The sequence below is a fragment of the Cebus imitator genome, unplaced genomic scaffold (assembly GCF_001604975.1).
Source record: "Cebus imitator isolate Cc_AM_T3 unplaced genomic scaffold, Cebus_imitator-1.0 Scaffold6, whole genome shotgun sequence".
In the NCBI taxonomy this organism is placed as follows: domain Eukaryota; kingdom Metazoa; phylum Chordata; class Mammalia; order Primates; family Cebidae; genus Cebus; species Cebus imitator.
In genome coordinates, this window is record NW_016107321.1 from 12,938,229 (window position 1) to 12,965,778 (window position 27,550).

General features: G+C 41.0%; 1 protein-coding gene across 2 annotated transcripts in view; it reads right to left on the reverse strand.

Annotated features, from left to right (window-relative positions):
* Window positions 1–27,550, reverse strand: part of ESR1 (estrogen receptor 1) — a 383,841-nt gene that overhangs the window by 248,560 nt on the left and 107,731 nt on the right. The window contains exons 1-2 of one of the 2 annotated variants that reach the window (XM_017537594.2): window positions 24,565–25,954; window positions 22,053–22,574 (exon numbers count right to left, since the gene is read on the reverse strand). In XM_017537594.2, the coding sequence (XP_017393083.1) occupies window positions 22,053–22,504 (452 nt within the window). In that variant the 5' untranslated portion in view covers window positions 22,505–22,574; window positions 24,565–25,954. Of the gene's footprint in view, window positions 1–22,052; window positions 22,575–24,564; window positions 25,955–27,550 lie in introns of those variants that run through there. The other variant, XM_037742173.1, reaches the window with a different exon arrangement.

A 27,550-nucleotide genomic window follows, 5' to 3' on the forward strand; every position in this document is an offset into this window, starting at 1 on the left:
GGAAGTCTGACCCCACAGCACAGGCAACCGGAAGAGAGCAGGATCCTCAGGAGCCTACCCAAAGGCCTCACAAACCAAAGGCAAAGTATTTCACACCTGGAAACAAAATCATTACCTCTGATCTCATCCTTAAACCCAGAAATACTAAATCCCATTAGAAATCACCTGAAATTAGCTGGGTGTGATAGCTCACACCTGTAACCTCAGTGCTTTGGGAGGCTGAGTTGGGAGGGATGCTTGAACCCAAGAGTTAGAGATCAGCCTGGGCAACATAGTGAGATCCCAACTCTAAAAACGATTTAAAAATTAGCCAGGTCTGGTGTGCACCCATAATTCTAGCTACTCAGGAGGTTGAGGTGAGAAGATCGCTTGAGCCCAGGGGGTCGAGGCTGCAGTGAGCTGTGACTGTGCCACTGCGCTCCAGCCTGGGTGAAAGAGAGAGAACCAACCCAAATGCCCATCGATGATAGGCTAGACAGGGAAAATGTGGTACATATACACCATGGAATACTATGCAGTCATAAAAAACAATGAGTTTGTGTCCTCTGTAGAGACATAGATGAACCTGGAAACCATCATCCTCAGCAAACTGATACAAGAACAGAAAATCAAACACCACATGTTCTCACTCAAAGGTGGGTGTTGAACAATGAGAACACATGGACACAGGGAGGGGAGCATCACACACTGGGGTCTGTGGGGGAGATCTAGGGGAGGGACAGTGGGGGGTGGAGAGTTGAGGAGGGATAACATGGGGAGAAATGCCAGATATAGGTGATGGGGATGAAGGCAGCAAACCACATTGCCATGTATGTACCTATGCAACAATCTTGCATGGTCTTCATATGTACCCCAAAACCTAAAACGCAATAAAATATATATTTTTTTAAAAAGAGAGAGAAATTGTCTGCAATTATTTATTATAAGGACATTTTGAGGGAAAATGCTAATTCAATTTCTAATGCAAAGGTTGAGAACTCTGTTGAGTTCCATGAAAACAGAGTTAATGGAGCTGACAGTCATACAAGAGAATGGCTTGATGAAAGCCTGAATGTTTCCTAAAAGTATGATTACAGATAATACTTAGTTTAACTCACAAATAGAAAATGATGCGTCATTAATGCTCATATATACAAGTTCTGAAATTCTTCATGCACAAAGAACATTAGCATTCACCATTCAAAATTTAAGGCTCTCTGTAAAATGTCAAGAGCCTTTCCCACTCACTTAAGAAAAATGTCTTCACCCCAAAATACAGGCAAGTGTTGATTTTTCACGCTAATGGGAAATAAGAATAGCCTGGCAAAAGTTCCCTAAAAACCCATTTAGTCTATATCTTTTTATCTTTTGTCAGTTACTAATGTGTAACCAAATGACCCAGCTGACTTTCATCACATCTCCTTTCTCACCAATCTGCTCCAAGTGCTAATGAATGGTGAGGTCTAGGAGCCCAAAGACACAAGAAAGAAGATATATGGATGATAGAAAAAAGATAAGTCGAGAGAGAGAGAGAGTGTGCTGCAGTTTGACACCACACCTTCTTTTTTAAAAAGCCTCACTTCCGGGCTAATTTCCACAGAAAGCATGGCACTGTATTAGGAGATAGTAAGTTGATTTACCTGCAGAATTACTAAGAAATTCATTCATTTATTCAATAGCATTGAGTGAGCATGTAGTTGAAACCATCCAGGGAAAGTACGAGGACAAAGGACAGATACAAATGGAGGAGTAGAGAAGTGGGGAGCCTAAGAGGAAGGTGACCACAAGGAAGAGAAGGCAGTCAGCTGCTGCGAGGAAAGCAAACAGCTCAAGGAAGCAGACTTAGGCCCTTCGGAAATGTGCTACAGGCGAGAGTTCTAGACCCATTGACTAACACAGAAGTACAGAACTCCAAACAGGAAAACACACCTGCTTACACACTGGCCTCTGGACTGCTTTTGAATGTGATCTATAAATCATTTCATTTAAGATCCTATCTAAAAGACAGGACCAATATGTCATAACATAAAATTCTAAACACACATGTCCAGAATTGCAAATGGAAATTTTTGCTACAAAAATTATTTGGGAATCTGTGTGTCATTAGGGATCACATTGCCGCCAACGTGATAAATTTCAGGAAAAAGTAAGAGCAGCAGGCTATTGTGATAAAAAGTTCTAGACTGAGTCATACTCTAAGGTTCTAAACAGAAAGCTGCCAATAACAATTGCATGCCTTAAACAATTCATCAAACCTCTCTGGACCTCAGTTTCTTCATCTGTAAAATGAGAAATTACAACTATGCTTCCTAAGTTTCCCATCTGGCTCGACAATTGTGTGACCATGATTCTATTCCTTGCCTCCAACCAACAATAACATCTGTAGCTGGCTAGAATTTCTTCACTGCATCCAAGAGGGCATAGCCCCTTTTTCAAACTCTTTATTTGGAGAAATGAAATGGATAAAAGATGAGTTGGGAAGAGGTGGTAGCACTGCATTTAAGTCTTCTTAGCACTCCCATGACTGAGTAATGATGACAAATGGCCATGTCATCAGAAGAAGCTGTCAGTGATAGCCATTGTGTTTCTAATGCTGAAATGATTTTCCCACCAAAAAAAAAATCACTTCTCTAAAATGAGGCATGAGAAAACAGACAGAGATAGGAAACTAAAGTAAAGGAAGGAACACAGAAACAAAGAAAAGGGGGAAAACACTTCTATATATCTGGCATATTCCTAGTTCAATGACCTCTCTCAATAATGATGGAAGTGAGAATTTGTATAGAAGAAAAAAGAGCTGAGATATCAAAGACAAAGTAAACATAATTCATCTGTTGTGGCATTGCCCAGCTTAGCACACATGGTCAGAAAGAGTCCTGCAGCAAATGAGTGATTCTGGAATAAAAGACAAGTTGGATATGAAATAAAACAAAGAGAGGTTCTTTTTTCTGCAGAAAAACTTCAGCAGTGGCAAGGCCAAATTCTTAAACATAATCACAGACCAGAAATTGTAACATCTCTGAGTAGGTGCTAAGGCACCTCTTCGATGTGAAAGTTACAACTAAATCTTCTGGGTTACTTTTCCTTGATTTTCCTATCCACCCTACAGTAAGTGAAGTCAAAGAGCACCCTATCCTTTTGCTGCTCATGTAACAAAGGAAAACAGTCTTGTTTACTTTTAAGAAGACATAGCAGAGCCTTCTGCAGTGCAGTTTGCTGTGTCATCTGGAGACCCCGGGAACTTATGCTGGGAAATGTGTAGATCTGCAGTTCTATTGATGGCATGGTGGGAGAAGATTGGGTTGATGTGTGTGATATGCCCTATCAAGGCAGCAATTCTATGACTTGTTTGGAGTTTTGGAGTTTGGACATGCTACTATGACCTCTTTGACTTAGGGTAACACATACAGATTGCTCTCTGGAACACTTTAACCTCTTCCTCCAGATTCATCTTCTGTTCCTTCACCCACCTTCCATATACTTTGCAGTCCAGCAGCAATTACATGACATTCCCAAATCTGCCATGCCTGTGCTTATCCTTATGCCTTGGCTCATGTTTTTTCCTGCCAAGAATAACCCTTTCTAGCCCTTCCAAGTCTAGAGAAATCTTCATCACGTTGACTCAGCTTCACTCTGCTACCTCTCCTCTTTGCACAACTGTCTTCTCAGCCCGCATCACTCTGCACTGAAACCTACAGTTACACAGGTTTTATACCTGTTAGACTAAAGTCCCTGTAAGTAGCATCTAACAAATAGGAGGGAGCCAATACATCAGCTGTATTTATTTAAGTTGAATTCAATTCAAATGAATTATGTGGAACTCATTCCATGATATCCCATGAAATAATTAAAAATACCTTGAGAGGTCAGTAGATCAGTCTTGATATGTGCCCAGTTAACTGCACAAAGTTCCCATAGGCAACAGTAGAACAAAAGAAATTTCAAGTCTGGATCAGCCACTTCCGATTTGCTAGGATTTTCTAAACCACTATCTACGGGACTTGGGACAAAGTTACATAAAATGTAAATAATTTTGTGTCATTTTCCTCATTTGAAAATAAGAATAACAGCATTTTCTCTATCTGGAGAGATGATGACATTGTATAACATTTCTGAAAAGAAGTTAAAACTCATGAAGCCAGATGCTTGATGCTAATCTTTAAAACCTGCTTTGAAGTGCATACACAGTAGTCTTTCAACAAATGGACTACGCAGCAAAGGCTTTCAATCATCATGCAATACTTGATTCCTCTCTCATGTCACATCCACCCTGTTGGGAAATCTCATCAGCTTGACCTTCGAAGTGTGAATCAATACAAACTCTTGATATTTAAAGACATAGTGTTAACTTAAAAAATACAATGGTGTTATAGTTGGGCTTTTAAAAATAGTCCTCATCCTTTGGAAGTGCATACGAAAATATTTACAAATGAAACATCATAGTTGAAGCTGGATGATGTGTACATGAAGGATCATTATGCTCTTCCACTTCTGTAAAGGTTTGAAAATGTCCACAATAAAATGTCAGATCAGGTCATTCCTCTCTTTCAAACCTTTAACTGGATTTTCGACTCACTCAGAGTAAAAGCCGGAGTCCTTAGGAATCTGCCGCCTACACTCCTCTCCTTACCCACCTCCAACTTCCTTTTTTGTTTTTGTTTTGTTTTGTTTTGCTTTGTTTTGTTTTTGAGACAGGGTCTCACTCTGTCAATTTGGCATGATCTCAGCTCAATCTGCAACCTCTGCCTCCTGGACTCAATTGATCCTCCCATCTCAGCCTCCCAAGTAATTGGGACTATGGTGCATGCTACCATATCCAGCTGATTTTCTTTGCATTTTTTGCAGAGATGGGGTCTCACCATGTCGCCCAGGCTGATCTCAAGCTACTGGGCTTAGGTGATCCATCTGCCTCAGCTTCCCAAAGTGCTGGGATTACAGGTGTAAGTCACCATGCCCGGCACCTCCAACTTCTTACTCTATACCAGCCATGCTGGCCTCTGCGCCTCAAACACACCAGGCATGTTCCCACATCAGGGCCTTTTCCCTGCTGTGCCCTCAGCCTAAAATGCATTTCACTAGGATATCCTCATGGCACTATTCCCACCTCAATCAAGACTTTGCTTAAATGTCACCTTTAAGCAAAGTCTTGAATAGAACCTTGTAATGGAACCTTTCCCAATTTGTCAATTTGTCCCATTAGGCAAATTGATCAGTGGTTCACTGATCTATTCCCAGTGCTGTTAACAGTACCTGGTGTAGAGTAGATGGTCAATGAATATGTGTTAAATGAAAAAATGAGCAAACTGGGTCAGCCACCCCCTGAAGCTAGCTGGAGGTTTTACAACATCAACAGGGTGAGGTAAGGGCATGGGAGACAAGCCACCATGATCACTGTAAACCAGGCTGCCAAACTATGATTTCAATTGCTACTTACAAGGAGGAAGAACAAGGATACCATGTGGTACCCAGGAAGTCAATGAAGTTAGTAAAGCGGAGTTTTCTAGAGCCTGAGGATCAAATATCCAGTAGTAAAGCTGCCCTTTTACTCTTCAGAAACATCTAGCCCAGGCCTCACAGCACAGGCTGGCACATTCTAGCCTCTGTCCCTTAGAAAAGAGCTACCTCTCTTTTCTAGACACTATGATCTCATGGTTTTGTCTAGACAGTAGAATCAGAAGCAACCTAAAATCTCTGAATATAAGGCCCAAATTCCCAATCTGTATGTCATTCACTCCTATATTCCTACAAGCTTTGGCCTTGCACAGAAGAAAATCAACTATATATCTTTATTACCTTTATAGGTGATATTTATAACTTTTTGTATTGAGCTCAGAAATCCACTTCCTGATGCTCCTGCTATAGTCTAAGCATGCAATGCAAAGCAAGATGTAAGCATGCCATGAAGCCAAAGCCAAACCACACAACCAACTTTCAATTCCTTCCCTCCCCCATCCTCCGGGCTTTCTGCTCAACCTGGTTCAAGTCCAACTGGGGCAAAATCACTCAGCTGTTAGCTAGTCACCTCAACTCCCACCCACGAAAGCAATCAATATCCCAAGTAACCAAGAGCCCTGGAGAGCACATTTATTTATTTTTTTCATTTTTTTTTTTTTTTTGAGATAAGAATCCTGCTCTGTCACACAGGCTAGAGTGCAGCAGCATGATCTCGGCTCACTGCAACCTCCATCTCCCAGGTTCAAGCAATTCTCCTGGCTCAGCCTCCTGAATAACTGGGATTGCAGGCGCATGCCACCATGCCTGGCTAATTTTTGTATTTTTGGTAGAGATGAGGTTTCACCGTTTTGGCCAGGCTGGTCTCAAACTCCTGACCTCAGGTGATCCACCTGCCTTGGCCTCCCAAAGTGCTGGGATTATAGGTGTGAGCCACTGTGCCTGGCCAAGAACACATTTCTAGGCCTCACTCTGACTCTTACTCCCAGTCATGCCTTCCAGTGTGACTGTGGGAGTTCTTTAACGACCTCATGTTAGGACCGTGTAAAAGGAAGTATTTCGAGGACTTGAGAATTCTCACTTCCATTCCTTTCCAGTGGCCTCATCAAAAAGACTTCAGATCATTTTTCCCCAGAAAATGACACAAGTACAGTTACTTATCTGACCTATATTCCACTAACTGCTGGAGCATTTCTTCATCTCACTGTCTCCTATGCATATTATTGTTCACGCCATAGGCTTGATTTATTTACAAACCCAACCACGTGTTGGAGAGCCCCATTCCCATGGCCCGGTTGTAGCCACTCATCCCTTGCACGCATGCCATCTCCAAGTCCACCAGTGTCAAGGTCAAGTTCTACCAAGTGAGCCACCCCCAAAGTGTGGCAAACTGAATGGGTAGAAGAGGGGAAGTGCAGCTCTCTTCAGTGCTTTATCTAGATAGGAGGTTTACTTTTGTCTTCTAATCATGCTTCAAAAAACATTTCAGAGATTTGTTTCTCTGAACTATTCTTTTCTGAAATCCAATTGAAAAGTAAGATTGTTTCCCCAAGACAACAAAGGTATTATTTGTATAATACTCATGATCTTACTCATTCACAAAAGTTACGTAATCCATAGTTCTAAAAGCAAAAACTTTTTTTTTTTTTTTTTGAGACTGAGTCTCGCTCTGTTGCCAGGCTGCAGTGTAATGGCGTGATCTCAGCTCACTGCGACCTCTGCCTTCTGGATTCTCCTGCCTCAGCCTCACAAGTAGCTGGGATTACAGACATGCACCACCACATCTGGCTATTTTTTTGTATTTTTAGTAGAAACAAGGTTTCACCATGTTAGCCAGGCTGGTCTTGAACTCCTGACCTTATGATCCACCTGCCTTGGCCTCCCAAAGTACTGGGATTACAGGCATGAGCAACTGCACCTGGCCACAAGAATTCTTTTTACCAGATCCCATTCCTTAACATTCCCCTCATACATTGTAATATTTTCTCTTATACTTTAATTATCCTTCTTTATAATTAGCAATAATTACGATTATCTGAATGACAACAATGTCATTGTGTGTTTAATCTAAACCTGTGTCTTCTATTACAATCAATAATCATGACAAAAATAAGCATGCAAATTCTACATCAGCATGCTTCCTTTCCTGGTAGAATAGCAGATGGGAATGGGCACAACAGAAAACCTACAGGCTTCAAAAAATTAAGCCCATTAAACAGGGAGGCAACATGGCTAGGGCTGCCAGATTTAAGCAATAAAAGTGCAGGACATTCAATTAAATTTGAATTTCAGATAAACAACAAATAATATTTTAGCATGATATCACATGGAACATGCAAAAACGTTATTTGTTATTTCACTGAAATTCCAGTTTTCCTGGGCATCCTATGTGTTATCTGACAAGCCTACATATGGTGCCTCTAAGAGAAGGCAGCAGGGAAGCACGAATCCAGCCACAATTACAGACCTGAGCTCAGGACTATAAGAAATCATCACACGCTTAACCATACTTTTCTCGTCAAAAGACAAATGTCTGTTTTGGACATAATTAGGCAATTTTGAAGGTGCGCGAAGTCTTGGGCCCGTGGGATATCCCATTAGGTCACTGCTGCTGTTTGCTAAAATTATGTAGGTGTTTACAAAAAAGAAAAGCTAATGTACCTTCTGATTCACATAGCTTAGGTTACCAAAGAGAAACTCCCTCACCTTTTTCTCTTTTCTCTTTCTTTCTTTCCCTTTTTTTTTTTTTTTTTTTTGAGATGGGGTTATACTTCCGACATATGGGTCCATCAATTGCCATTCTTATTAAACTTTCATTTCATTTCCTGGAACAGTACTAAGCTACAAGGGGAAAATTTAATAGTAAACAGTATATAACCAACATCCGGCTTAGTAATTAATCGCAGAGAAGGCACATGTTTTTCAACATGTGGACCACATAACTAAAAATGTCTACCATAACCTGGCTGCTAGATCAAGCACAGATCAAATTATTTTTTTAATTCTGTCAATACTAAAGTGAAATATCTATAATGAAATAATACAAGTTCCATTTTCACATTGGTGATAGTGGACTAAAAATAGCACCCAACTGCTCCAGAAATCTGAAAGGAGACAGCATAAGTCTCCAGGGAAGTCTGGCGAGGTCATTCCTAACCTTTAAGCCCTGGAAACAGANAAAAAAAAAAAAAAAAAAAAAAAAAAAAAAAAAAAAAAGAAAGAAAAGAAAAGAAAGAAAAACAAGGGAAACTTCAGTCTCAAAGTAAACAAGGTATAGTTATTAAATTAAGAGTAAATAATCAAATGGAAGTATAGGAAATAAGTCACCACTAGAGGACTAAAACTGACGTGGCAAACAGAGATTAAAAATTTTCACATGAACCATATACCAATTAAATAGATAGCCCGTCTAGACAGGCATGACTGGGCATTCACTTTAGCCATCATTATAATTTTGTAGTGACCATAATTAGGTATTCTGTCATCCTGCTTTGCTTGAACTTCTACTATAAATGCTAGAACAGTAACAATAAGTATGGCATGGTCTTATGTTCTTGGTGATCAGAGACTGACCACGTCTCCATCTATTAGGTGTGAGGTTCTGGTCAGGAGTCAGAATAGAGGATCTAGCCCTGATTCTGTCTCTACCAGCTGGGAAACCTTGGTGGAAGTTCTTTTACCTTTCTGGACTTTGATTTCTTCACCTGGAAAATAAAAAAGGTAGGATTCCATCATGACTAAAGCCCCTCCTGGATGACAATACTGTGATTTTATGATTTTATTTGTGCCAAGAGAGGATTGCACCAAATGAACACTATAATTTTATCCAGATTTTAAGTTCTCAGATAGGTTTCACATACAGAGAAATTCCTAAGGTTGCTATCAGCAAGTCTTTGTAGAATTTCATTTAATGGCTCCTAATATTAGAAGGAAAAACATCCCCCAACTTAATGGAAAATTGTTTAAACATGCTGTCAGCAAGGATCATAAAAATAGCCATTTCCCATAAAAATAAAAGCAGCAGCCTCAGGACACTGTCTAAGATGAAAGCATCGTCACAACTAAAATAAAGGCAAGGAATTAACAGACCAACTGCCAAGTGAATTGATCAGCAACAGAAGAGATCCTGTCCATTTTTCTGCATAATATAGTTGGTTAGAATCTTAAGCTCCAGAGTCCAAATTCTAGATCTAGAATCCCTAATTCTCCATTACTGGTTGCATGACCTTGGGTAAGTCACTTCCCCTCTCCAAGTCTTAGTTTCTACATCCATAAAATGAGAATAACAACAGCACCATCCTCTTATGAGCGATGTAAGGTTTAGACAAGATGATCATTAAGATTTTCGGCAAGGCATCTGGCACACTGTGTTCAAAAAACACTAGCTATCAGTGTTCTTCAAGCTATTTATCTGATTCTTAACAATTTACCCCTATTGTATGAATTCAATAATTTGGCTCTACAAGTCAGTAAGCATTTATTCTGTCCAAGGAACTGGGCTGGAGCTCTCAGTTCCTCTTCACAACCTCACCTTCCCTTCTTTGTCTGGCTAAATCCTCATTCCTTTTTTTTTTTAATTGCATTTTAGGTTTTGGGGTACATGTGAAGAACATGCAAGATTGTTGCATAGGTACACACGTGGCAGTGTGATTTGCGGCCTTCCTCCCCTTCACCTATATCTGGCATTTCTCCCCATGCTATCTCTCCCCAACTCCCCACTGCCCCCGTCCCTCCCTTATTTCCCCCAACAGACCCCAGTGTGTAGTGCTCCCCAAATCCTCATTCTTAAAACAGTTGAAAGAGTCGCTTGCTCCATTAAACAATTTTGACCTCCATATCAATGGACTGAGAACCCCCATCTGGTTAAGTGCTTCTCCTCAATGTCCTGGCTGTCTCTTTTCTATCATGATTCTTATTCTACTGGTTTTTTTTTCATTGTCTGTACACTTGTCATCTCCTTCACTCAGCTACAAACTCCTTGATGACAATGTTCCCAATCTCTGTATCTACCACCAAAGCCAGTACACAATCAATGTCCAATAAAGCTTGCTGAGTGAATGAATGTGATAAATGAATTCATCAATCTATGAAATTACTCTGATATACTCTAGAAGGGTGGTCCCCAACTTCTTGGTACCAGTTCCATAACTAGTTTCATGGAAGACAATTTTTCCACAGACAGAATGGGGGATGGTTTTGGGATGATTCAAGTACATCACATTTATTGTGCATTTTATTTCTATTACTATTGCATTGTAATACATAATGAAATAATTATGCAACTCACCACGATGTAGAATCAGTGAGATCCCTGAGCTTGTTTTCCTGCAACTAGACAGTCCCATCTGGGGGTGATGGGGGTGATGGGACACAGTGACAGATCATCAGGCATTAGATTCTCATAAGGAAAACCCAAGTCCCTCACATGGGCAGTTTACAATAGGGTTCTCATTCCCATGAGAATCTATTGCTACCACTGATCTGACAGAAGGTGGAGCTCAGGCAGTAGTGCAAGCGATGGGGAGTGGCTATGAATACAGGTGAAGCTTCAGTAGCATGCCCACTGCTCACCTCCAGCTCTGTGACCCAGTTCTTAACAGCCCCCAAACCAGTCCCAGTCCAATGTCCAGAGGTTGGGGATCACTACTCTATACATTAATAAAATCTATTAAATAGACGGGAAAAACAACTCTATTTACTACTAAAATGAGAGGAATTCTCCGGTAATTTCAACAAAAGTACCAGGAAAAGGTGCTATATGCACACAATGCACACTGAACATACGCCAGGTGGAAAACTCACCTGACAGGGATAGCATTTGAGCTGAACCTGGACTTCTGGGTAGAAACAGCCTAACACAGATGGAACAAGAAGGAAGAAGGGTACATGGTACAGATGAAGATCACTATGAAGAACAGAAGTAGGAACATGCCATTTAAACATGGCTTTTTAAACAAGAGCTTCCTGGAGAAATAGTAGGAGATTGATTGGAATCAAAGTACAAGGGCTTGAATGCCATAGCATGGAATATGCATGTTTTCTCTGACTAGCCTGAGGGCTTTCACTCAGATAAAGAACCAGATCTGTTTTACATATATATACACATATATATGTATACACGTACACACACATATATATGTAACTTTTATATATATACGCACATATATATAACATATATATGTCTGATCTCTATATATCTCTCATCTACATATATATATATATATATATATATATATATATATCTGTATATATACATATACACTTTAGGTATATGGCTTGCAATTAATTAGAGTTTGAAAGTTCAAAAGCTGAAAAACCAATAGAAGAACTCCTGACAGCGATAATAGAAAACAGACCCTGTGTAGAGAAAGGCAAGAATGACATGACAGACATCTGAGGGGAAACTTCTCATCAGTGTTTTTAAGATGACCCAGAAAATGACTGGTGATGCACTGTTGTCAACTACAGTCATTCAATATAAAAACTCTAACAACAGGATGTTTCTATAGTTACTTGATAACTTTGCTAGCTATTCCCTAACATCAAACACAGACTTCTTAAAAAAGGGTTGGACCTCATGATAGAAAAGCAGCATTGGTTTCATTGATCAAAATTGCTGAGCATCAAAAACAAAGAACCAAGACCCAGAGATTCCTGGGCCAGGGGGTTGATAATCCCTCACTGTGTGGAGCCCAGAACCTATTAGTCAAGTAGCGTGGGTACTAGAGAACACCCACGTTCACTTGTCACCCAAACACTTGCATTTATACACGTTTCTGAGATTTCAAAGACTTACTTTCTGCTGCTTATTCTGAGCAGTCACATTTCTGAGGAAATGAGAGGGCTTGAGGACTGAGGACCAGACAACTGTAGGCTTCTATGCCAAGCTGGAGTGCCTGAATCCCACTTCCCTCATCCGTAAATTCGTCTTCAACAATACAAAATTGGAATGGGGAAGCATTAAAAACAGTGTTCTATTTGTGGAAAGGATTTTGCAAATACATGAGAGGGAGGACACGAGGAGAACTTTAATGGAGTCCTCCTCCATCTTTAAGACTGGTTCAAGCATTCAGACTTACAGAACTTTCCAACCATGCAACTGGAAATTTTATGCAGTCAACCAATTGTACTCATATTTGGGAATTTATAGTTGTATCAACAATGCTAGAGGTTATGTCTACTACTAACAGTCTGAGTTGGTGGCAACTCTCTGCAGAGCCAGAAAGAAAAAGAACCCGGTGGAGGGAAGACCTGAAGGCTTAAATTACCTTCAGTTATCTAAACACTTAACAAAAATCTACTGAAGCAGGCTAACTGGCGCAGGTGTGTGTTTGTGTCCATGTTTTATATTGCTTCTTACTTTTATCTTAATATCTGGTAGCAAAATCTACATCTCCATACTCTTCAATCTGCCTTCTTTGTATGTATTGCATACCAAATGCAACAGCCTGTCTTGAAACTTATTTTGGAAAGCCGAGGAGTAGAAGTGAAAGACTCCGTCATCTTTCTCCTCAGCACTCCTTTTACACTTTGCTTCTGAAATCCAAGAGACCCAAGGAATGAAGCCTTAGAAATCAAGTAGACCTGGCTTTGAATAGTGCTCCCCATGGTTAGAACACAGCAGAACCCTGGGACACACCACTGGTCTCACGTCTCTCCATGTCTCCATCCTGAAAACTTAGATGGAAACGTCCTCCGTCTAAAGTCATAGGAAGAGTAAGTGACCTACCAATTAGAGATGTGCTGAGAAACTGCAAATCAATGAAAAAAGCCCCAAAACTGGTTTTGCTTGTTGTTTTTCATGACTACTGATTCAAGCTTCAACCCAGAGCAATTGTCAGATCTGCTGAGATATGGCCTGGGTCTCTGCAGTTTTTTAATCATCTGGGTGATTCTGAAATCATCCTTGATTTGGATGTTCCAACCAATGTGAAAAAGACACCCTTGTAAATGCTCCCTAAGTCCGAGCTTCCAAATTTTTCTTTCTTCCTGTTGCCATTTTCCAAATCCTTGCCCTCTGTACATCATAGCTTCTTCATAAGCTGCTTACCTCAGCTTCAACTACTTCCCTCTCTGAGAGTGCTTCAGTCCAAAATATATAATGTCCCTCACTCTTTACATTGATTGATTAATTTTTACTGATTTTGAGTGTCTTTGGGTTTTTGGTTTTGTTTGTTTGTTTTTGTAGAGGCAGGGTCTCCCTGTGTTGCCCAAGCTGGTCTGGAACTCCTGGGCTCAAGCATTCCTCCCTTCGGCTTCTCAAAGTGCTGGGATTATAGGCATGAGCAGCTGCACCCAGCCAAATTTGAAGGGTTTTTTACAGTTGTTTTGTTTTGTTTCTCTAGCACAGTACCTGGCATGTAATAAGCACTTCAAGAAATATTAGTTTCCTGCTTCCTTTTGGTTGCAGAAGTTTAATGTCTAATCACAATAGGGTATTAAAGTTAGTCACTTGAAGGTAAAAAAAAAAAAAAAAAAAAAATAGGGACATTCCAGTCTCAAAGAGAATTCCCACAGTCACCTTCTTCAGGGTATAGTTCTCAATTCCCTTCTGAAGCAGTAATAAAAAATAATGGCTTGCTATGTGCCAAGAACGTTATAAGCCCTAGACATCTATGAATTTGTTTAGTCCTAACATCATCCAAAAGATGTAGCTTTTACAGATGAGGAAACTGAGGCACACAGCTAATCAATTTGCCAGTGATTACAACTAGACAGGAGTCAAGCCAGGATAGAAACATAACTGTTGGCATCCAGCTCTATGCTTTCATCACTCTATTATATAGAATCGATTCTCATTATTCATGGTACTCATGGGGCATAAAGTCGCCTCAAAACACTGAATTAGCAAATACTGAACCACTACATTGAGGGGAAAACAGGGTAGGTTCCTGGGAGCCTTTAGTCACAGCATTTTTGCCAACTCATTAATACATAACCTTCATTTACATGTTTTTCTGTTCTAAAACACTTTATTGAATGTATACCATTGATTCTCTATCATTGAACTCATGGCCAACACTATTGTAATTCATGCGTGAACAAAGTTTATCAAGCACGTATTTTCTCTTAAGATACATCAAAGCCTTGTTGCACTTAGAATCCGTAGACAGCACTTCAGGCCTATGCTTGGGGGCATTTTAAACAGCAAAATCATCAACTGAATTATGAAAATGCAAAAATCATGACACTAAGTAGATCGCAAAAGGGACACTTGTTTATAGTCTGAGAGCCAAAACGAGAAGTCAGCCTTGTTCAGCCTCAGCTGGGAATGTATACGTTAGATAACTCAATTTTTTTTGCCATTCGATACATGTCTGCAAAAGACTGAGAAAGCACCTTAAGTATTGACTGGAAAGTTACAAATAAATTTGAGTAAGTCAGTGATTTTGCAAATACAGAATCTGTGAATAATGAGAGCCGACTATACTTGGAATGCCGTGTAGAGTCCTCTTTCTACTTTTGTTCCTGAGAAAGAGAGATTCACAAACTTCCCACATTCTTCCAGTGGCATGTAAAGATCCCTTCCTAAATGGCCTCTCTCCCAGCTAATAGGCTGGGGCAAACCATGTCACTGATGCTTCCTGCTCACCACCATCCATTCATTCAACCAACAGCTTCTCCGGGCTTACATGTGCCATGCACTTTGCTAAGATCTTGAGAGAAATGCAGCAATGAAAAAGACATGGTTTCTGTTTGGACCAGTGCTCAGGGATTCCTCCTATTCAAAATCAAAGAGGCTTTTGAAAGCCCTACAATTATTTTCCCTGTAACTAAAGAAAATAGCTTCTCAATATAACTAAATTATATCTTATATGCAAATTAGAATATATGCCCTTTCACTCTGAATTGCTTGAACTATTCCAGGAGAAATAAATACAACCATTTGTAAGGTCTTCCAAAAAAGCAAAAGTCAAAGTCACCATAAAGAACCTTTAAAAACAATTATGTTTCTGACAATGTTGCTTTCGAGTTACCCCCTCAAAAAAAATCACCATTGAAAAATCCCTTTGTCATGTAAGTAGGAGTAATGATGAATGTACTGAATGTTCAAAAATGAGTGTTTTTGTTGATTAAGCGGGGAATTACAGTCAGCAAAATTGCCTTGTACATGTTCACATGGATCTAAAACTCTAGAAACCAAGTCCACTGGGAGACAACAGTTAAGACTACACTGTTAGTTTACACATGCAGGACAGTCTGATATTAGAATCTCATCCATTCATGCTGTAAGATTTCCCAACTGCTAGGTGCAACGCTGTTGTATGAACTGCTGGGAATTCAAAACCACACTTTATATAATCAAAGCCCTCAATGAACGACTCAATTCGGAATAAGGTAGCCAAATGAATGAATGAATGAACTTTCCAAGAAATTCTACTAATTGAAAATGTCTTCTTTATTTTGTCGAAGTTTCTAACCTCAGAGACAAGAAAAGCATCACTTTTTGAAATTTTTAATCTAGTTAATACCACTCTGAGTTATTAAGGCATATTCTTATACTGGCTGAGGTAGGAACTTTGTTGAGCCCTGTTCCAAATTTCCTTAAAGTAACACATGAGCCAGGTCAATAAAGAAATAAACCAGAAAATGTGAAGTGAAAATATCTGAGAATACACAGATGGAACAACTAAAACAGAAAAGAAAAAAGAAATCTTAATAGCAGAAAAGAGGTCAAAAAGTATTTAAACGGGGTTTAAACTTCTACGTATTAGAAAATAAAGCAATGGAAGAAGAAAATATGAGAATGGACTCAAAATTCTAAAAGACTTGCAGAAGAAAGAGGAAGTACACCAATGCAAAGAAGACTATTGCTAACATCATTCAATTGCAGGAAACTAAAAGAGAACATTGTCTTTTGCTTTCAGGGCCGTAAAAGAAATCCCAAGCCACCCAACAAGTCAAGGAGCCAAGAAAACTGCCCAGGAAGTAGTGCCAGGTATGTGCAAGTTGGCTGCTGGGGCCCCTAACTTGTCACTGTTTAGGAACAGGCAGAATGAGCCTGGGACCGAAGGATGGAAGACGGGACTGGAACCAAGGAGGGTGGACCTTAGGGCCCGGCCAGTTCTACGGCTTCTGAGCTGGAGATGAGAATCTGAATGATAAAGCTACAGAAGTCTTTCTTTCTTCTTGGGGTTGACAACATTTGGGGAACTCTCAAAAAGAACCCACATAAGATTTCAAGGGCTCATCTGGAAATATCTAGTCCTGAAGATTACTTAACTGATTTTATTAACTTTAAGTGAACTTTTACAGTTTTCCCAAGTGTAACTCACAGGATCTCCAAAAAGTAGACATTACCAAACAAAGAAGTCTATTATCTTATTAAAGATTATATATTTATTTAAAGTAGATGTTATGGAACCAACTAATTTATCCCTCTAAATAGTTCAGAGGAGAGGCAAAAAATTTTCAGTCTTGCTTGGAATTCGGGGTTCTTTTAAATTTTTTTACGTAGCAATTATAGGTACTTAATAGATTTGTGATATTAATATTATTGGTAATATCATTATTAAAAATTTCAGACTATTAAATTAAAATCATACAACAATGAACCAAGTAGATTTAAAAGATTTGATTTCTGTATAGCATGAACATCTCCAGGCTGCACAGTAGGCATTCAGAAATACTACCTCTCCAAACTGAGGCTAACACTTCATTTCCATCGTCATCATTGACATCATCAAAATCATGGATCATTACCAACACCATATCACTTACAAGTGGGTTGTAAGAAAGTCATACTTTTTCTTATTTGCCCACGCTGTTTGAAATTATTACTTTATTCAACTACATAAAATTTTGTCGGTTAGGACCAAAATAGTTGTCTTTCTATGCTTCCTATTTTTAATAGGGTCTAAAGATATACACATAATTTAAAATTCTATTGATTAATGCAAAGCTTTCTTCATAGTCCCTCATGATATTAGCCAAGGCAGAGAACTCAGCAATTACGGTTTCTTCCCTCATAAGATTAAGAATATTATAAAGGTGCTCCCCACAACCTCCAGCCCACTTAAGTCCTGGGATTTCAGAGATTAGTATGAGTATATTTTAGAGATGGAGAAGGGAACAGCTCAGATACATCTTTTTTTTTTTTTAAGTGACATTACACGTCAATTCAACAGCAGAGTTTAAAATACAAAACTCCTCAATAACTTTGATGAACTACCTCCTTTCCATGAAATCCCTTACACTTTCGCTTTGGCTGGTTTGCATTCAAGTGGCAGTATTTTTTGGATTAATACGGCATCTTTCCCTGGGGTATGCATCTGGTTCTAAACAATTGTAGCCACTCTGTTTTTCTTTTTTAGATTAGCAAACTGAGACAGAATTAAACCAAAAGACTAATTTGCTCCTCTCCATTCAAAGTTGTCTGGAAAAGAAAGAAACATGCTTAGCACGCTGCTCTCTCTACTGGGTTCTTCTAAAGTTACATTAAAAATAATAATGAAGTCACAGGGAGGGGTTAAGATGTATTAATTTCGTGCTGAGTATGGATTTCAGAAAAATATAATTAAAAATTCATATATTTCCTTATGTAAAATTGTTTTCACATAATCAGGGTTTTGACATTTTTAAAACGTATCTGTAAAATAAATGTTCTTTCTGATAACCTGATAAGCCAGCTGCAGATAAATGTTTCAGATAGTGATAAAGATTTTACTTAAATTTGACTTCCATGGAAAGATATTTTATATAACCATCATTCCATATTTATAACAAAATTCCTGACCACTTAAATCTGTTTTTTCCCTGCTTTTTAGCCTATGAAAGCACCAAAACAAATATTAACATGTGAATAAAATAGTAAAAAAACCTAATGCTTGTTTAGCTTCTATACCGCTTTCACATACACGATCTCACTTGACAAAGTTACTATTGTCTCATTATTAATGATAAGTCTGGCATCTTTTCTAGTTTTTCCTGATATCTATGTTCCTTCCTTTGGCAGGTTCTTACACCTGTCTTACAGATCCTTAAAACTATAAGAAACCAAAATTCTCAAACCTAAGAATTTTCCCAAATTATGAATGTCATAGCCTAAATATATTCACAAAAGTAAATAACAACTATAGCCAGGGATCCAAATTAAATGAGTGTGAGAAAGAAGATTAGAATAAGTGGCAATTATCCTTCAGGAGCTTTCTTCCAAACAGGTACAAGCCACATGGAGGAGGTGAAAATGAAATGGGGATTGAAGATGTGATTCCGTTTTCATCTGAAAATACGTTCATTCATGAGGGAATATGTGACTCCTCGGACTATTCTTAGACCAGCACAAAGTGCCAGGTAATCAGTAACCATTTAAATTAACAAAAAAAGTAAGATCAGGAAGAAAGGGGGCTGAAATGTTACCTGAGTAAAAGAAAAAAATGTATTGGAAACTTGAAAGTTAGTCACTTAAATCTCACTTTGGAAATCAGTCTCTGTTCAAAGATAAGAAAGAGTTTTAAATGATCACCAGTGGACAAATTAGTTGTCCAAAATATGCAGATGGCCAGGAAACAAATTAGCAGGGCATTGGTTTTGAGGCAAAGGTTTATATATTTGCCAAGTTTTTTGGAGAAGTGAGTCTAATGTTTAAGAATACTGAGTAACAAAACTGAAATAAGCATGTGGCATTAAATTCCTAATTTGAACTTTAAAAAGGATAGATAATACAGTTAAGCATCATCTTTAGTTTTATTTGAAGTTCCTAAGTTGTCTGAACTCAGAAAAGGAACCCAGGATAAGATGAATCCCCATTTCCTTCATCGTGAAATTTGGGGTAACATCTTGCAAAATTTCAGCTTGCCAAGTAACAAATTTATATTAACAATAGTTTGTTGGGGCATGTGACAATCTGTCTTACGTTATGCGCCCAGGGAAATTTTATCTATTACATTTCTTCACACATAGATATGGCTGCAGATGATGGAAGAAATGGAAGAAACTAACCGTAGCATCTCAAAGCTAAATGATGTGACTGTCACATAAATTCTCTGAACATCCAGTATGACACTCAGGAGAGCAGTACAAATAAAAAAGTTAAGAATCAGATAGCAAAGCTTAGCCTAACTGACTAAAGGCACCAGCCTAATTTGTAAGGGAAAAATAAGGATAATCAAAATAGCATTTTGGTTTGTACAGATAAAAACAACCATACAGTTGTCTGATTTTTTATTTTCCACTGAACGTATAATATTTTAGGCCATTAGCTCTCTAACTTTTTCTTTGAATTCAACCCACAGTAAGAAATACATTTTACATCACAATCAGCACACAGAAGCATGTATAATTAAAACAGATTTTCAGGAAACAAAACTTATCCTTACTAAATACCACACATTCTAATATTTTCTATTATATTCCTTTCTGTTTTATTCCTTTTAAAAGAATATTCTAGACTTGCTAAACTGATTCCATGACCCTCTAGGTCATGACAAGCAGTTTGAAAATACTGCTTTCAGCCTCAAAACTTTTGATAACTACTTAAGAAACTTAAAGTTCCCTAAAAGAGGCTAATCAATCCTTTCCTTTATACTCAGAGTTACTTAAGCAGAAAAGCTAAGAGGGGAAAAATACTAAATAACATCTGTCCATATGAAGAACTTGCATAGATGCTTCTTTTCCTTGCTGGTTAATAAAAGGCAGAATTCTAACAACAGAGGCAAGACTTTCCAGGAATCAAAACACAGGAAAAATCATCCTAAAACTGAATTTCCACACAGAGTCCCATTTTTGCAAGTTTTTTTTTAAATTTTTAAGTTCCTTGTCTTTTTTATTATTCTAAGAGTATCTGAATATCATTTAATGCAAAAAAAATGTAAGATAGGGCATGTTACACTTATACTGCTTATCACTGGGATGATGAACAATTTTGAATAAGATGTGATCCCCTCTGTATTTGACCAGGTTCACTTTGTAATTATTAGCAAGGCAGTAAATAATCCACCAAGGAGCAGTCTCATTAGTGCCCATTGAAATTCAGTGGCATTAATTTGCAATAAAAGAACTGAAAATTAAATAGGAAAGAAAATGGTTTCTGGAGTCCATCATAAGGTTATGGAATTCACATCATACCAATGCCTTCCTTCACATCAAGGAGTTTTGAATGTTGTGTGGATTAGACTTAATCGCTGTATTTTATTCTTCCATTAAAAAAAAAAAAGGTGGGCAGAAGAACTCCTTTTTCTCTATTTTAACCCTAAATTAAAAGGAGTAAAATTAATTTGAAATATGCCAACTTTTAAAAGTTTTGTTCATTGTTTGTCTTTTAAGTAAAGACAGCTTGAACCTGTGTGGCTGTGGGATGTTCTAAATTCCTCTAAGGTGGCTGAAGATGCACGCTGGATACCCCCAGAATCTGCCCTTCAGCACCTTCTGGCACCAACCTGCACCTTAGTCCCCTTCCTTCTGCTATAAATATCCCTGGAAATAGAACACTGAACAAAAAATGGTCCACGGCTTACAAAGCAGAAAGATATGGGGACACCAGTCCAGACACCAGTGTACAGTTGGGAAATGCCTAATTCTGCACCAGCCATGTGGTGCCCTGAAGCTCCCAAACCCATTCCAGGGTACACCTGTCCTGTGGCCACCTAGGCAGGTGTTCACCGGAAACGCCCACCTAATCCCTCTGCAGGCCCATCAGGAAAGAGAAAAAAAAAAGGAGAAACTGGGCAAGGGAAAATGGGAGGAATGGAAGAGGGAGACAGAACAATTCTTGTTGGAAAAAAAATGAAAAGGAGGATATAAAGCCTTCACATTGAAGTCATGAAGTGTTCTCCTATGTCCTGGACTGGCCGCGCTCCTTCCACAGTGGCTGCGAGGCGCAGACCCCGCTGACCCCGTAGGACACTCCGGGGTATTCTCCCCAGATGGGACAGGCTCGTCCCTGGGCTGGCGGGAGATTATTTTTAAGCACTCAGGCTTCCATATGGCTAGTTTTAAAATCGCGGGACACCTACAAATTTCCGGCTGTCAGAAGTCACATGCCAGCCACCGGCTCCAGCACGGACTCAGCCAGCTAACTCCGAAATCAGAAACTTGCTGTGACCCATTCAACTCCCATCGCTTTCTAAGGCCCCAGGACATGGGGTGGGGAGGAGGAGGATCGCTTCCCAGTAAGTCATCACAGCGGACAAATTTCCAATCAAAGAGTCCAGATGAAAGGAAATTTGGGGAACACATTAAACAAAAACATTAAAAGGCTAAATAAAACTCTGCGGAGCTCCGCTAACTCCAAACAACCCCAGCTTTAAATGCCAAGCGCGGGACCTTCCCAAGTGACTCAAAGCGCCCCGCGTTTATTTGCCTGGAGGTGTTTTCCCCCGCAAATAACTGCTGCTTTGTCTGGTTTTCCAACGTGTCTTTAGTTAGGAAGCCCCGGGCGTTCAGGTCTGCCTCTCGCACCGACTGTAGAAAGGCGGAGAGCGCATTTTTTTCAGCTGCCCTGCGAGAGAACTTGACTCTGAACGCAAGGCGGGCTGCACTCAGAACCCCCGGGCGGGCTGCGCGCCCCGGGCTCCCTGCGCGCGCCCTCGGGTCTCGCTTCCCGCGGCTCCCCCGGCTCCCCCGGCTCCCTCCCTCCCGCCGGACGCGGCGGCCACCCCGACGGGCGGAGCGGGCGCGGGTACCTGTAGAACGCCGGCGGGCCGGCCTCGCGCACCGTGTAGCCGCTGGGCTCGTTCTCCAAGTAGTAGGGCACCTGCTGGCCATGGGGCTGCAGGAAGGGCGACAGCTGCGGCGGCGGGTGCAGCAGCATCAGCTGGCTCGGAGACACGCTGTTGAGCGTGGGGAACCCCCCCAGGCCGTTGGAGCTGAACGCTGCCGCCTCGGACCCGGGGCCGTAAGGGAGGCCCGACTGGCCGTAGACCTGCGCGTTGGCGGCGGCCGCGGCGTTGAACTCGTAGGCGGCGCCCTCGGGGTAGTTGTACACGGCGGGCTTGCTGCTGTCCACGTACACCTCGCCCAGGGGCCGCTCCAGGGGGATCTTGAGCTGCGGACGGTTCAGGGGCTCCAGCTCGTTCCCCTGGATCTGGTGCAGAAGGGCCATCCCGGACGCTTTGGTGTGAAGGGTCATGGTCATGGTCCGAGGCCGCCGGCAGGGCGCAGATCCGGTCCCCGCGGCGCTGAAGGCTCAGAAGCCGGCGGGCCACCTGGAAAAAGAGCACAGCCCGCGGTTAGAGGCGGCGCAGCTCATGTCCCGCCGAGACGCGACACGAGTTCAGGCCCCGGCCCTGCCCCGGGAGCCGGCGGGTCCGGTGGACTCTGGCGACCCGACGGGAGCAAGTGCAGTCCCGGGACGAACGCGCTCCGCCAGCTCCCGCGCTCCCCGGCCTCCAACTTTAAGTACTGGTCTCCCGAGCTCATATGCATTACAAAGGTGCTGGAGGACGGCCAGGGACTGTTGCCTTGCCCTGACATTGGCTTAAACATCACTCCAGGCACAACTCGTTTTGGAGCGATCCCAAAGAGCAGCTTCCCTGAACTTTACTTGTCGTCGCTGCTGGATAGAGGCTGTGTTTCACGGCCAGGGGGCGGGGGCGCACGAGGATCTGCTAAAGGTAGCCCAGGGAAGACCGGGCTTAAAATAAATGCAAAAGACGAGTCCAGGGGCCGGCTTTCTCCTGGGAGCTGCCTTATGTGCCCCGTGCCAGACTCCAATATATCTCTGTTTGTCTCTCTTTCGTTTTGATTCCCCCTCCTCGTTGGCTAGCAATACGTAGTGTGTACATAGGATGACCCTGGGGAGGACTACACTGTAACCGAGATAGGGCAGATAGAATGGGGTGTGGGGTTGCATACGCAGCCAGCCACAGACAGCTATATTTAGCAGCTGGGGGAACTGATAGGGGGCATCTGAGGGGAAGGGGGGCGGAGATTCAGGGTATACATATAGGAAGAGCTGCATTTTGCCATCAGGAGAATGCAACCTGCCCGGACCTCAGTTTCTTCCTCTGCAAAATGCTCCCAAAGTGGACCCTTCCGCAACCTTCTGACAGTCTCTCTCAGCCTGACTTGTGTGTTTATGTTGGACCACAGTACTGTACTTGGTCCCATTAGGAATTCTCATGTGAAGGATGATTCAGAAAAACCTTTGGTTAGGGCACACATGGGTGTTCATGCCTTCCACAGGTTGGTTATGCAACCAAAACTTCAGAAAGCTGAATGTGAAATGTGACCTTTTCATACCAAACATAACCTCAGGTCATGAACCAAAGCTTTGGCAATTATGTTACATAGTCAGTCTCGTCCAACTAACAGATTTTTAAAATGCATTTCTGCGTGTCTATTCTTTAGTCCTACAACTCAGTCTTATCCGTTCAATTGGGCTAGGATATGCAGAATCAAATATCCAGATGAAAAACAAATAGAAAAAAGTTTTTAACTGAATTAAAAGTTAAGCATGCACACACACAGAGACATACATTAAGGAGACAAAAGTTACAGGAAGTATATCATGCATCTATCATCTTGGATAGTTTATATTTTTTAATAAACTTCCTTTGCTGTAGCCTAATAGACTCTGATACAACTATCAATATTTTGTTTTAATTGCTATCCCTAACACCCAACAGAGTATCTGACAAAGTGTTCATGGTATACCTAAATGCCAAGCTTACTCTTACTAATAGTTACATTTTTGAATATTTTATATCAAGTATACATTTTATCTCATTCTTACAAAAACAGACCCTTGTTGGACAATACGCAAAGGTAGCTGATTTAGTATGAAGCCAAAATCCAGTTTAGCATTAATAACTATAGATTGTCAGCAAATAAAGGGTTAAAAACACATTAGGTGCATCACAGATATTTCCCTTTACGGCCAGCTATCATTACTTTCCAAAGCAATTTTTTACAGATGATTTAGTTTACATAAATCACACTTTCAATTTTCAAATGCCTTTTTAAAACACATGCAAAAAGCACTTCATAGGGCTCTTAAAAAAATCTGAACCTGCCAAATTATATGCAAATGGCACAAAGAATCCTACAAGTCCTGAAAGAAAAAGGAGACACACACATACCCCCATGGAGAACAGCAATCCTTATCTCCCTGCGAGGATACAGACACTAGCCAGAAAGGTAAGTTGCTTTCTCAAAATGCTAAAGCTACAGAGAGAGAAATCAAAACAATCCTACCCTGCTGGATCAAGAACGTCTTTCCAGAAATGTTCCATGGGCTTGTAGAAGTCAAGGGCCGAGACAGTGAGAAGGAAGGAAGGAATGTGCTCGCATGTGTGAGTGGCTCAGTGTGTGAACTAGACAGAGAGCGTGTGTGGATGTGTTTGTGCGTGGAATGGCAGGGATTCGGGAAGCAGCCAGTAGGCAGGGCACTTGGCAGCCCCTCCCGGCAGACACGCAGCTGGGCTACTGCACGGAGCTGGATGAATGGCAGTGGGGAGTGAGGGGAGATTTGCTGTCTGCTCACAGGGAGCAGCGTGGCACAGCCAGAGAAAGCTTTCCTGGGGAGGAGAAACCCCAGCACCTTTGCCCCTTACCCTTGGAGGCTGGAAAGTGCCCTATGCTTTCCGCTGCCACCCCAAGCAAGAGGAAAAACAGGCTTGCTGTGAATCATAGTCTTACGGCTAAAATAGATTGCCAGTCAAAAGTGTATGGATATCAAGTTTACAAAATAGGACATGGGTGGTTTTTCCGAAAGAATATAATTTAACAATAAAAGCCTTCTGGGATCCATGTGGATCAAATGCCTTACTGGCCCTAGCTCCCAGTCTCTGAACACAGGCATTGCCATGCCTCCGATTGCACCAGGAAACCAGACTTTGGAATAAATGTTTTGGCATTCTAGGGATGTGTTTCCAGCTGAAATGTAATACTCCTCCACTTCTTTAACCAAACCCACAAACCTTTCCACGAATAGCTCAGTTGATTGCTTTCTGTAAACATGTGAAAAATACATATTATTAAAAGCCTAGGATATGAACATAAGATAAAGGTAGATACCTTTGTTTTAAACTGATTTTAAGATTTGAGGTTGCACTGACAGTGATCAGGAATGAGGTCTCTCATGTCCCAGTGGGGTTCGTGTGGATCCACCCTCCTGACCACTTTCTCAACTTTTCTCTTGACCACAGTACTAACAAGCAATAATGAGGTGCTCCTAGAGTGCCCACGCTCAGGGTCCCAGGACACATGACACCCAATGGAGCCTTTGTTGCCAGACATTAGTCACCACCGTGGATATTAAATGACTCTACACAATGCCAGGAGTGACCGGTCTCTGGCCCTGGGACACTATGCAGTTACTGAGAGATTTATGAGTGGCTCTTGAGATCAGTACAAAGAAAGAAGGAGAAAGTCATAAAAATGTCAATGAAGCTGTCATGCAAATATATATTTGTATGATTTGAAAGACCCCCAATATTGCATTGTTGAAGCACAGGGAGCTGTCTCCGTAGTCAGTATTGACAATAAATATTAGATACAGATAAATATTGAGAAGAAAGACTGTTACGCTTTGTTGGCAACAGTGGCCCCTCCTGTTGGACGACAATGGCCACCCATGCTCTAGACCAGTCCAAAAAAAAAAGCAAGAGTATTCAGGGAGGGAGGAGAAAGGAAGAGGGGAAAGGAGAAAGAAAAGAAAGAAGATCTGCACGTGTTCACTATTGACATGGGAAGAATAGCCAGGATGGCTGTCTCCTCATAGGCTCTGATTGTTCCATGACTTACAATCAAAGTTAGCCCAAGAGGTTCAATAATGGCAGTTTTCTTGACCACTTTCTCTCCAGCATTCTCTTCCAAACTCGTCTCAGTGAGCCTCGTCCCTGGGCTTGGTGAGCATAGGTGAAAAAGTATACGGTGCTACATCGATTTTCCTCTCGTGCCTTTTGGCAAAAACTTCACTCTTGGGCTCCCAGCTCTCCTTGCTTCCCTCTTTACCCTCACATGCTGGACACACAGACTCTAGCCGTGACTTACTGGCTCTCCCAGGTGAAGAAGGGTAAAGATTGCTCTGGCTTCACTGCTGAATGTATCTCCAGCCTCACTTTTCCAGCTGTCTCCTGGGCATTGCTGGCTTGTTCAAATATGAGTCACCATTCTCAAACATGGTGTTCCTCTCAACTTCCTTCTGTCTGTGCCCAGGATCCCTGTCCCTCCAGTCACGCAGATTAAAATCTCACTGTCTTCTTCCAGGGCTGATTCTCCTTTGCCTTCCTCACCTAATCAAGAGGCAATTCCTGAGCCTTCTAGCTTTACAATCTCTCCCTTTTCATTGCATTTCTGTCATTCTCTTTGAGACCTATTACCTTATCTGTCCTAAGAGCCTCCTAAGGACCTCTCATCCTAGACCGTGGACTTTCCTCCTGAACTTCATCCTAGACCCTGCTGCCTGCCAATTTTCTTGGATTTTTTACTGCTTCAGGATCCATGCTGTCATGACCCAGCTCTATCTTTAACCCAAATCATAGCCTCCCCATGAGTTCAGCGCTTCCTCTCTGCCTATAGCAATCCTTCCAAGTCCATCTCCTCCTACTGTAACCTATGCTTCAGCCAAGTAAAACCTTAATATTCCATGAATTCAAAGCTTTTCTTTTCTTCTACCTTAATCCCCACTTTCTTGGCTTGTCAGGGGGAAGCATACCTTTTGTAATAGGTCCAGCCAAAATGCCACCACATGCAGAATTCCTTCCTTTAGTCTCTGTTCCAACAAAATTTCATCTCCTCTGAATTCTAGTGGTAGTTGTCATGCATTTAACACATTCCTCCTGAATTAGTACTATTTATCTGTTTTGCATCCCCTCAACCTGCTCAGAAGCTTCTTGAGGACAAGGTCCGGCTAGAATTATTTGAGAATCATGAGCATCCAGCACTGTGCCTGGCCATGTCAGGTCATAAAATGTTGGTTAATTTATTGATATAGATAGTCAAAAGGACAATGTAATATTATAGGTGTCTGGATAACCATCTCGATCTCTTGACCTCATGATCCACCTGCCTTGGCTTCCCAAAGTACTGGGATCACAGGAGTGAACCACCACGCCTGGCTGTGGATAACCATCTCTAAAAGTAACTTTCCATGCGACATTCAACCATTTTCTTTTCTTTTCTTTTCTTTTTTTTTTTTTTTTTTTTTTTTTTTTTTTTTTTTTTTTTTTTTTTTTTT